The 12,690-nt window shown below is 40.0% G+C and overlaps 1 protein-coding gene across 6 annotated transcripts in view; it reads right to left on the bottom strand.

Moving 5' to 3' along the window:
* Positions 1–12,690, bottom strand: part of TASP1 (taspase 1) — a 279,334-nt gene that overhangs the window by 36,838 nt on the left and 229,806 nt on the right. For all 6 annotated transcript variants that reach the window (XR_005062408.2, XM_037022455.2, XM_037022456.2 and 3 more), the window contains one exon: positions 9,779–9,889. Coding sequence is in view for 5 of the 6 variants with exons in the window: in XM_037022455.2 (XP_036878350.1) it covers positions 9,779–9,889 (111 nt within the window). In the remaining variant the exon portion in view is untranslated. The remainder of the gene's footprint in view (positions 1–9,778; positions 9,890–12,690) is intronic.

A 12,690-nucleotide genomic window follows, 5' to 3' on the forward strand; every position in this document is an offset into this window, starting at 1 on the left:
TCATCAATGATGTCTAGAATTCTATAATCTGTCTCTTGATTTTAGGGACTACTAAGTCTCAAATTGATTCATACACTAAAAACTGGAATTTATAGTAACGATATTAAAAATGACTAATAATACAGCAAGCTGGGTAGATGCTATATCATAGCACTGGGATTTTTCCATGTGTAATTACTACAGGAAATGTAATACTTAGAGGGAATAATTAAGAGGGAGTAATTTAGAGGGCCATAAACTCAAGCAACATACAAGGTAAATGAAAGGCCTAGAGTGACTTGTCCGAGCCCATGAGGCTGCTGTGTGTAACAGTATTTGGTGTGGTCGAACTCAAGCTTATTTCTGCTTAGAGAAGCTCCTGGCCTTTGGGTAGTGACCATGTTCCTTTGGTAGTGGTCAGTGACTATTTATACCATAACTCACTGATTTGAAATGGCTTTTGTTTTTTAGAAAGCCAAAGCCCAGGGATTATGAGGCTGCTGGAAATGCCCAAACCATCAAATAATCTCAATCAGAAAATAATAAAAACACCCAAATCATGCTAACATAGATTCCTGAATGGGTTTAACACATGAAAGATGGACACAGGCACTTGGTAGGATTCTTCTTCACCAAGTGACTTTACAACACATCACATCACACAAGCATGATGTGAAAAAAGGTTAACACTACTGATCCCATTCCAGTACCTGAGAATGGGTGAGATGGGGGTGGGCTGTACATATGCTCCTCAGGAATGACAGGTTAATGGCATTACAGGAACACTCGGAATGGATTTGTACATAATCTTAAGAGGCCAGCTTTCCAGACAAGTCACATTTAATATTTTCTAACAAATGAACCAACCTATTGTTACAATGCCCAGAGTGGTTCTACTTCAGTCCTAGTGTCCCTCCACTACATGAGACAGCTGTTAGCCCCATGTCAACACTTTGACTACTGGTAGCATTTAAATTGCCACCTTCACCAGTTAATATTAGAGCTATAAGTTACCCCTTGCATGATGCTCTGCCCCAGGATACCTCTTTCTCTTTCAAAATGATTCACATGTCATCCTGTTTAAATTAAGTCAAACAAGTTTCCTTCCCAGGGTTGCAAGTTTTTTTCTATCCAAATGCATTCTCTTCTGACCAGAGAGAAGTTTTCAGCCACTCTCTGAAAAAAAGATGTTGTTCTCCAATTGTTAACGACCCCCAGCTGCACTGGCTCCCACACCCATTTAAAAACTCTGCCTGGCTTCATATCCAGACTTTCTTGCAAGGAAAACAGAGTCCTAAAATCAGAACCGTCTTGGGCTGGGCAGTTGCCAAGTCAGCTGCCACTCCTTAGCCTTAGGTCGAATGGCTTGCCCTGGGACATTCTGCACACTGTTTAAGTTGCTCCTTACTGAATAAAGATAAATTCACTTTTAAAATGGGAAGAATAAGGAACTATAAATAGAACAGACTCCTTTTATCTCTGCCAATCTCCCCCCCCTGGTTATTAGGTTCTTTATAAGTCGGTAGAGGGTTCACACAAGGATGCTTTACTTTCTTCATGTGGAATCCCTAAGATTCATCTAATATATGTTCCCTTGTGGCCAAGAAGTAGCTTTGAGTTGGCGTGCTTCCCTGAAAAACCTTCACAACTGAACCGATGGGGGAAGGATGGGGCTGGAGTTCCACTGAACCTAGTTACACTAAGCCAAGAAGTAACTATTTTCTTTCCAAAGCCCACTCCCATTTGTTTGAGACCCAAGAAGGATGCTGACTGAAAAGAAGAGTGAGATGTGGGTCAACCAGCAACACAAGCTCCGAAGGACTTTTCAATTCTCTTCCTGTTTTATCATTTTATTGTTTTAGAAACTGAGGGAAATATGGGCCACTGGCTGGGACTTGGAAATTTTCTGCTGAACAGAAAAGCATTCAGTGAAACAAGTTTTACTGAAATATGATTTCATTCATTCAACAAAACTTTTTAGGATTTATTTCATGCTAGGGTGATCTCTATTACCCTTTGAGCAGACGAGATTGACTATAAAACTTGTCAAAATGTTTTTCTGAGAGTTTTAGAACCATGGTAATATGATTACATAATCACTAGAATTCTATGAATAAATTTTGTATTCTTTTTTTCAGATGGAAAACTTCATGGTGAAAAAAAATACTACAACGTTAGATTATAGTTAGAACTAGTCTTCTCATGATGGAGAAGAAAATTACAGATGAAAATCTATTTCCCATTTCTAAAAAGAACATGAACGATATTTAAGGGAAGCAAAGTTCTATTATAAAACAAAGCAGATTACAGCAACTTATAATCAACATCTTTGTGTTTTAAAGCCTAACTCTGAAAAATATAAATCTCAGAACACCACTTCAAGAAATTAATGCAACTCAGTTGTTGAAAGTTTAAATGTCATGTCTGCCTTATTCACTTTGCATCTAAGAATAATTATTTAATTTGCTTCTTTCCATCTGATCCTTAAATAAGAACCAAAATGGCAGCCTATCTTCTAAGACTATAGTGAAGATAATATAATTCCAAAGCATTCCAGAGGCACTAAAGAAATAAGCTTCTAGCCGTGACATTGGACTCTCTTATACAGCAAAGTTTTAGCTATATTTTTAAGACAAGTTATTAACATCAGATGAACATCCATAAGTACCTCTTTTCCCACTACCAGCCTAATAGTTAATTTGCCTTCTCTTTAAGGGTTATTTTTATGATTGTGTGAGCCCAGCACAATGTCTAGTTGTGAGTGCTCAGGGTGGCATGTGCCATGAAATGGAAATAAGTGATATTGCTGGGGCCCCAAGAATAAAGCTCCTTTGAAGTGCATATGTTTATAAATGCCCGCCAAATTTTTAATGCCAGTAAAACCATAACACAGTTTGGAATTTTAACTTAGAGTAAAATGACTTTTTATCTTTTTAATGTTCCAGGAAGCATCAATTCAATCTAACATTTTTAATTGTAAACCATAGCATGTTTTGGTAACAGTGACAAAAAGAGTACTCAATAAAGAACTTCACATTTTCTGAAAAGAGGTAGGAACCACACCACACTTAAGTTCTAACTGGCAACTGAAGAACAGTTTGATTTGATAGAGCTAAGTCTGAAATGATAAAGGGACTCATTATCCTCTCAAGAATTATATAAGAAATTGCAAAAGTTCTTACAGAAAAGATCCATGACATATGTTTTATATAAAATTCAGACAGGTCCACAAGGCAAGCTTCAAAGATATGAGTAATGAGCAATTTCTTAAGGTGGGAGGCACAGGCGTTTATTTTATTGTTATCCTTTATAACTTACAAATTTATTACATTCTTATTTTAAAAATATATGAAACATTTCATAATAAAGATGAAAAAACAAGGAAAAAGGGGTAGTAGCTGGACAATTATAAGCAATACCATGTACAAAACTTAATTATTGGCATAATGAACACAGAATAGAAAAGAACTTGAAATTGTTCTCTGAGTGAGGGTAACCTAACATTATACAATTATCACCAGGCGTGTTCATCAGACAATCAGGATCTGACTGAACTGTGGGGACTCAAATCCATTTGGGATGAAAGACACATACACAGGCTTGGCACAACGACTGCCAGCCAAACACAGAGCCTTTCTACTCCTAAGAGCCCCTATGCCTCCTATTCTGAATTTGCTTAAGATTTGCCTTAAATATTTGGAGTCTGTTTCTCACTGATACCCATACTCACTGCTTCCTACTAACTGCTCTAAGGCAGGCAGCTCTGTACTTCCCAGAGCCTGCCAGGCTTCCATCAGCACAGTGAAGCCAGCTACAAGGAAGAAATGCATTCGTATAGTGAGACTGGATTTTTATGCTATATATTTGTATTTATTCTAATTACTTGTATCAAATCACAAGCTTAAAATTTAAAAGAATGAAAAGAGCTCATATTTTTTCCACTGGAAGGCTTGATGTGCTTTTGTTTACACAATTATTGACCATACTACATACAGCAGCCTCAGTAAAGCACCTCTGTAGAGGCCTGGAAAGCACATGTAATTGTACTTTAGCAGGTAAAAATATATCGGTTTTTTTTTCCCCCCTCTAAAAGCAGAGAGAAAATTAATTCTTTTCAGCTGTTTCATTCCAGAGACAAGCATTTGCTTTGCATTAAAGCAGTGATTTGTAGCCTGGGTTTTGCCAGCATCTCATGAACTGGGGGGTGGGAGGAGGAGGGGTGGGTGTTGCAAACACATTCACATCCAAATTGTCCTTTTACAAGGCTGTTTGCGAGGCTGTCTTCTGTGATCCATTTAAACTGTCTCCAAATCTCCGTGCTCCCAAACACTCATCATTATTCAACATTTCCGAACCATATTGATTGTTTTTTTAAGAGTATGTGAGGATATTTTATGTGACGTTGCCTTTTCCTGGAAGAGTGGCCAATTTCCTTTAAAATTTCTACTAAATAATCAATAAATAATTTGGGACTTCCTTCACTGATCCAATAATTATCAATAGCCTATTGTGGGTAGGGGTACAGAGTTGCATATTATCACAGTCTTTGCCCTCAAATGATTCACAATCTGGTGGTGTGATTCTCAGAGGCGGTAAAATTTCCTGCCACTTGGAAAGATATTTTAGACCCCTCTATCCTCCATGTGAGTCACTGGGGCTCAAAAACCTGTGATCTATTCCTTTCAAATAATTGGGTTCAGAAAAAAAGTTAATAAGTGTGGACCCAGAGGAAGGGCAAATGCTTTACTTGGCATATGTCTAGTATGTGTCATGGTGAGTGTTATAAGAGATGCCCATTTCAGGTTGCAACAGGAGCACAGGAAGGAACAATCACCTGGGTGAAGGGCTCCCCAGTGAGTCAAGAAGATAACTATCTGTCCTGCGTCTTAAAGAAGGAATGTAATTGGCCCAGAGCATTCCAAGCACAAGAAATATTGGGGAAAAAACAGGACCTTTGGAAGAAGACCAAGCATTTTGGAGTGGCCAGAACTCTGGCACTGGGGATGAGAAGAGGCAAAGAGGGAGTAGTTGAGAATGACACTGAAAGTGTGTCAGATCACAGGAGGACTTTCTCATCAAGTTAAGTAGTTCCCATCTATCTCTTAGGGAATGACCAGCATAGGCAGGAGTGTGTATGTGGTCCTCATTGAAAAATCTGAAGTAGGGAGTGATAGTAAGATAATCAGGCTTTGTTTTGATTTTAATATACAGAGAACATTATTCAACATTTAGCTTAGATACAGAGTAAACCATCACATATACTTATGTGGCTCTTGTTGTGACCACTACCTTCTGGTCCTGGGACTGGTGTGGCTCTCTAAGCCACAGTTAGGTCAGGTCCTCGTTTCTGCCCTTTCCATTTCAGAGCAGTCTGCTTCTCTCCAGACGACCCCTGGGTGGGAGCCCACAGTTAGGTTCATGCGCCACCTATAGAAGTGTGATGGGAAGAGAAGCCTGGCAGCAGTATGGAGGTGGGAGACGAAGAGAGGTGGGGAGGCCAAGGAGACAGACTGCAAAAGAATGATTAGGGACTACAAAGGAGGAGGGCACTGATCACACTTGTCCCAGAAGATTCCAAAGGGGAGCACCAGGATCTACTGATGGAGACTGACGTCTGAGAGTCTGAGCTACCTGAAGATGCGGAGGAGCACTTTATTACTGCAGTTCTTCAGACAAACAAGAGGCCCAGTTAGCAGTGAGAGGGTTCTCAAAGTTTATTAGTTATTTTTGATGCATAAATTACTCCACAATGCAGTGGTTTTAAACAACAAACATTTGTTATCTCAGCTTCCATGGGTAAGGAGTTCAGGAGTGGCATTGTTGGGTAGCTCTTGCTCAGGACCCCTCCTGAGATTTTAGTGAAGATACTTGCCCAGGGCTGTGGTCATCTGAGGGCTCACTCAGAGCTCAGGCTACTAGCAGGAAGCCCCAGTGCCTTTCTAGCTGACGGAAGGAGGTCATGGTGTTTAGCCAGGAAGGCCCCTCTACAGTGCACTTGAGTGTCCTCATGACATGGCAGCTGGTCTTTTGCAGAGTGAGTGATCCAACAGAGAAAGCAAGGAGGCAGCCACAGTGCCTTTACTCACTAGCCTCAGAAGTCACACACTGTCACTCTGCCATATTCTTATGCAATGGAAGATAGTCTCAAGGGAGAGGATTAAGCTCCACCTCATACAAAAAGTTTATAGACAAAGCACATGTAAAAGCATCACACAAGAGGACTTGGAGAGTTCCTTCATATCTGAGCTTCTCCAACTCTATTCATAAATCAGTAAACAAAGGACAAACCTTGAAAGCGCCTTGTATTTGAGTGTATTCCTCACCCTTGAAGTGGCCCACTAGGACTCTTGTAACTGATGTACTTGTCAAGAGGACAGGCTCAGAGATGGCTTTCTGGAAACTTCATACAGGGGCAATGGGGCTTGACTGAAACTACTTTTGTGGTGTAATGGAAACATGATTTTCAGAAGAATGGACAAAGCAAAATCTGAAGTTAGAGAATGTTTTGATTATACTATTCCTGGGATAAAAAAATGATGAACAATATACAGCAGTTATATTTTTTTGTTTTGTTTTGTTTTTTAATTTTGGGAATTGTTTTGTTTTATTTGGATGTATAGGAAAAGAAATACTTCTGAGCTTTCCTGGTTACTAAGCTTTAAGGAGCCATGAGTTTATGAATCCATATTTTCATGAGAGTTTCAAAAGCAATAAACGAGAAGTCATTGTCCAAACATGAAGTAAATTAAGTTGTGGCCTGATTTTGACTAATTGGTACAACACAGAAGAATCTGCCTGAGCCTGATGTTGGAAATATTCTCCTTTTATAGGCAGGGGGTCTTGACAGACACTTCTATTCTTATGGGTTTAAACCTCCACTCCTGAGATCCACAGTGAATAATATTCACATAATCTGGATACTGTCAATGCTGGCTACTCACATTGTCACTGTTTAGAATCAACCTCTAATGAAAGTATAGAGGACAAGTTAGCTACAGGATAGAATGCAAATGTTAATCATCATATCAACAATGATATGGTTGCCAGAGGTTAAGGTTAAGGGTTGAGAGTGAAGGAGAAAGAGAAAAGTAGAGCACATGTCAGCTTTCCTAAACTTACAGAGTTAAAGGGCTGAGACATAATTAATAGAGATTGTATAAAGTTGGTCAATCAGGAAATAGTGTGTTAAAGTTGCAAAACAATTAAAACATAAGATTTCAAGTTAGAGTTGAATTCCAACTAAAGTCAAGAGGAATGGGGAGTGGGAACTGGTGTGAGTGATGTTCTTAAGTTTTTCCCCAAAAGGAGCAACAAGTTCCTGACTAATCAAGAAAGAGAAGCATGACCATATTCTATAGAGTGAAGTTGTTTCCCAAGGGAATAACCATAACCAGAGACCAGTGGCTCTGGGATGGGCTCTGGCTCAGGGCAGCCAAGATGGCTTTCATATCTCCTTTCCTATCCTTCTCTCCTATGTTTGCTTTCTTACCACATAATGAATGTACATACATTTTTTAAAGCAGAAAATGTGAAAATCTATGTAGTTGGTAGCATTTATAAATTAACAAGCCTATGTTTACCAGGTTTTAGTAAAACTTCACAAACATCAATCCCTCTAGTTAGCTTTAACAAACGGCAAGATATCACTTATTTCAGAAACTGACCCTTAACATTTCATTTTTCTTTGTGAGATAGAGAGTAGGAGTCAGTTTATAAATTACCACCTTGGTGATAAAAACTATTTAACATGAGCTAAATTTCTATGATTTATCCTTAAATATGTATTTCTATGCTACACCAATAAAAATGAAAGGACAACCAAAAAAAGTTGATTTTCAGGATGAATTCTAATCTGCAAGAGTCTGGGCTTAGTAAAGAACTGACATTGCATCCTAGGAACAATGTGTGTTCTTAGAGGTGCTCCCCAACTCCAAACCTCTTCCCCCACCCCATGGGAACTTCCCCCACCCACCTAGGAACAGTCTATGAAGCATTTTTTTAGTAACTGCTCCCTAAGTTCACCCCACCCCCAGTACCAATGGTTATTCTGGGTCTTTATGGAAGGCCCATGTACATCCTCTGCATATTTTAAAAGCAAACTCACTGTTATCTAACTGTGGAAGATATTCAAAGGATTCAATAATAATTATGACACCAAAGAAGCAAACACTTAATTTGCCTTGGTTTAACAACAGATAGCCATTTAAAAATACATGTCTTGGGAGCACCGTGGGTACCAAATACAGTGAATGGAAATAAAAACAGAGTATGGCAAGAAAAATGATGAGATTAGTTGTCAAAGAGTCTAGGTGGAGAAAGAGGCCTTTTATATAAAAGTGCATTTTTTTTCCACTGAAGAATGAGGGGAGAGATTTTATAAAAGCTCTTTGGAAAGAGAAAAAGAGCTTTATAGATCTTGGAATTTTTTTACAAAACATTCTTTTTACACTCACAAGAAATGTTCTTTTTCTATTTTATAGACTCAGAACTTCAGGGTATGAAGGAACTTGTATTACAGCAATTCACAATAATCATACAATATAGATCAGGCACCACCCACAAAAGAAATTAATACAAACAGTTGAACTACCACAGCTTCTGCGATGACCAATAGGGCTTATATAAAAATGCTTATAGGACAATGGATATATACAGTGGTATATCCATAAAATAGAATACTATACAGCAATGAATAAGGACAAACTACTGCCATATATAACATGGATGAATCTAATAGGCTTAATGTTGACTGAAGGCATCAGACACAAATATTATGTATTCTATGATTCCTTTAATATGAAATATAAACACAGCAAAACTAATCATATTAGAAGGAAACATAGTTTTTACCATTGGAGAGGATAGGGTTTAAAGGGATTGCCAGGGGGCTTTTGGGGCTCTATTTTTTTAGCTGGGTGTTAGTTACATCAGTGGGTTCAGTTTATAATAATTTGTCAAGTGGTAGCAGTTATGATTTCTGCACTTTTCTGAATATATACACACTTCAATTAAAAATTCAATTAAAAAGATAACATATACAGCCTCCTCCTAGTTTTTGTGGCACCTTTATGCAGATTTTTATAAAATGCCCCTTCTGGATGAGTAAATTAGAAAAGGGCATCCCATGGGCACAGGCAGCCCCACAAGTTTGTGCCTTGGCAAATGCAGGGAAGGCTGGGTGTCATCCCCGATGGTGTGCTTGGCTAGACACAAAACCACACATCTGGACAGACATCTGCAAATCTGCAAAACGCTATTTGACCCTCACCACAGCCCTGGGAGCCGGCAGGGCAGACATCCTTACTTTACAGATGAGGAAGTGGCACAGAACAGTTCAGACTCATGCCCAAGTGCATCATAGCTAATGAGCGATGGAGCCAGGATGGACTTGTAGACCAGTAGCTTTTCAAAAGGCTCTGATTCCTTTTTGGGACAGGTAACAGGAAGAAGCTTCTTCCTGGGTTAGTGGATGTTGTTGTAGGTCATCTCAAATGCTATGTGGAATAAGGCAGGGGATAAATACATGGTTCAGTGTTCTTAGTACTGGGCTTTAGAAAAGGTCCTAGGTTCTGAGCTCACTTGAAAAATATGATCAGAGCATATATTTAAATTAATATTAATTTTTTACATGTTTACATATGTAAAAAAAAAAATCGGTAAAAGAGAGATGCTTAGATATCAGTTGAACATTCTGGCCCTCCCAAGGCTTATAGTTATTGACCTAAGGACGTATGTCTTTACATGTCTTAAAAAAATGAAAGAGAAAAACACACACATATACTGTGTATGCCCAACTTACCTAGAAGTGTCTGCTTATTTTGTGAGGGGTCAGACTCTGCAGGACACCTGCAAGATCGGAGAACAATCACTCCGCCCAGTACCCCGTCTTCACTGGCCAGGAAAGGTGAACCTAGGCAGAAATGACCTGTGGTTATTTCTCAGTGAATTTTACTCACTTCATTTTCAATTTTCATTTGATTACTAGAACAAAATGTGGTCTGAATCAGATCCTGAAAGATGCCCATATTTCGACAATCACCATTGTTCATACCTTCTATAGGCCTGATAGCCCCAACAGAGGCCATCTGGCAAAGACTGTGACAGATGCTGCCAAGAAGACTTGGGTGGGGGTGATGTGCATTACTGTATTCAGAATGGGACTGGAAACTCTACCAGATTAAAGGACCAAAACACAAATACAGGCAAAAATGCTCAGCAACTCCCTTTGATCAATTCTAGGGATCACTTCCCAGGCTCTCCCTGCTGTCAAGGGCACACCACCAAAAGCTTTGATTTACTACCTTAAATTCAGTTTTAAACAATAAGCCACAAACTTCATTACAAACATTTAAAAATGCTCCTGATGGTTTACACAAATAAGGGCTAAACTGTATTTCTACTATGAGAGTTTGGCGGTTAGAAATGATGGGGCCTCTTTGAGATTTCACACACTGAACCATTGTGAGCATTTCAAGAACACTACATTTTAAAACTCCTCATTTTTCCTCCCCAAGGACAACTTCTTTGAACATCTGGCATAGCAAGTAAGCACGTGGAGAACAAATGCAAAATTAACCCAAGCACTATCAAAGAAAGTAGTAAAAATAAAAACCAACCAAATTGGATTTGGGGGGAGCTTCTGGTTAAACTTACTAGATTAAACACATATATTTATCTCAACTACTTCCCCAAATCCCAGTAAACTGAGAGGAAAGGAAGAAAAAGGCACACCCAATAAGAACAAAGAGAAAGGCAGACAAGAAAAAAACTGGCCCTTTAGAAAATGGCAAGAAGATAGACAAGCAGTCATTTACCTAGCAGACCTGTGAAAGCTGAACCCTAAGTTCCCATGGGGTGGGGGAAGAGGTTTGGAGTTGGGGAGCACCTCTAAGAAATCACCCAGTTTTGTCATGAAACCCAAAAAAGGTAAGAAATTTGAGGCTTTAAATTCCTCTGGAGGCAAGGAGGACTGGGTGGGGCTTAAATGAAGGCAGTGAGTTGGTTCAGTGTCCAAAAGGATCCTCTACACCAGTGATCAGTAAACTGTGACCTCTCTGGTCTGCAGCCTGCTTTTTGTACTGTCTGCAAGTAACAATGCATGTTAAAGGGTTATTTAAAAAAGAAAAGAAGGACTGGGAGCCAAGATAGTGGTGTGAGTAGAGCAGCAGCAATCTCCTCCCAAAACTATATATAGTTTTGAAAATTCAGCAAACACAATTATCCCTAAAAGAGAGACTGGAAGATACAGGACAATAGCCAGGCTACATCTACACCTGCGAGAACCCAGTGCCTAGTGAAGGGGGTAAGATACAAGCTGTGGCCTGGCGGAACCTGAGCACTCCTCAGCCCAGCTTCTGGCAGGAGGAGAAGAGTCGGAGCAGGGAGGGAGAGGGAGCCCAGGACTGCTAAATAGCCAGCCCTAGCCATCCGTACCAGGAGCACAGACACACAGTGCGTGGGGTGTTGGATACTAGGGAAACAGGACAGTAAAACTTGTGAGTGGGTCCCTGCAGCTGGTGCCCTGGAACAAAGAAAAGTGAGTGCTTTTTGAAAGACTTAAAAGGACAGGGACCCCACAGCTGGACAGAAATGTCCTGGGACACTTAGATCAGCAGCTGAGAATCCCGGGGAACTCCAGGTGCCCTAACCCCTGGGCCGCAGCGCAGCTCGGAGGCCCCTCATGGAGATAAACAGCCTCCTGTCCGTTTCCCCTCCAACGATGCTCCGCCATAGTGGAGAAGCAGCCTGAGGCAGTAGGGCAGAGCTTCTTTCACAGTGGCCAGGCAAAAATTAGAAACCCCATCTGTGCGCAGCTGCCCAGCACAAGCCACTAGGAGTCGCTGTTCTCCCAGGAGAGGAAGCCCACAACTAGCAAGAAGGGACATTCTCCCAGCCGACACATGCAACAGCTTCCCACAACTACCTCAATAGCCAGGAAAAGGCAGAAGAATTTGATACAGACCAGAATAACCCAGACATCCCCCCTGACAAGGAATCTGCAGAGATAGACCTAACCAATCTCCATGAAAAAGAATTGAAAATAAAGGTCATAACTATGCTGATGGAGTTGCAGAGAAATATGCAAGAGCTAAGAGATGATGTCTGGAAGGAGATTACAGAAATGAAACAATCTCTGGAAGGACTTATAAGCAGAATGGATGAGATGCAAGACGCCATTGATGGAATACAAATCAGAGAACAGGAACACATAGAAGCTGACGCAGAGAGATATAAAAGGATCTCCAGGAATGAATCAATATTAAGAGAACTGTGTGACCAATCCAAATGGAAAAATATTTGCATTATAGGGGTACCAGAAGAAGAAGACAGAGAAAAAGAGATAGAAAGTGTATTTGAAGAAATAATTGCTGAAAACTTCCTCAAACTGGGGGAGGAAATAATTGTTCAGACCACAGAAGTACACAGAACTCCCAACAGAAGGGACCCAAGGAGGATAACACCTAGACACATAATAATTAAAATGGCAAAGATCAAGGACAAGGACAGAGTTTAAACGCAGCTAGAGAGAGGAAAAAGGTCATCTACAAAGGAAAACCCATCAGGTTATCATAAGATTTCTCAGCAGAAACCTTACAGGCCAGAGGAGAATGGCATGATATATTTAATGCAATGAAACAGAAGGGCCTTGAACCAAGAATACTGTATCCAGCATGATTATAATTTAAATATGAAGGAGGGATTAAACAATTT

Source organism: Manis javanica, chromosome 5 (assembly GCF_040802235.1).
Source record: "Manis javanica isolate MJ-LG chromosome 5, MJ_LKY, whole genome shotgun sequence".
NCBI lineage: Eukaryota > Metazoa > Chordata > Mammalia > Pholidota > Manidae > Manis > Manis javanica.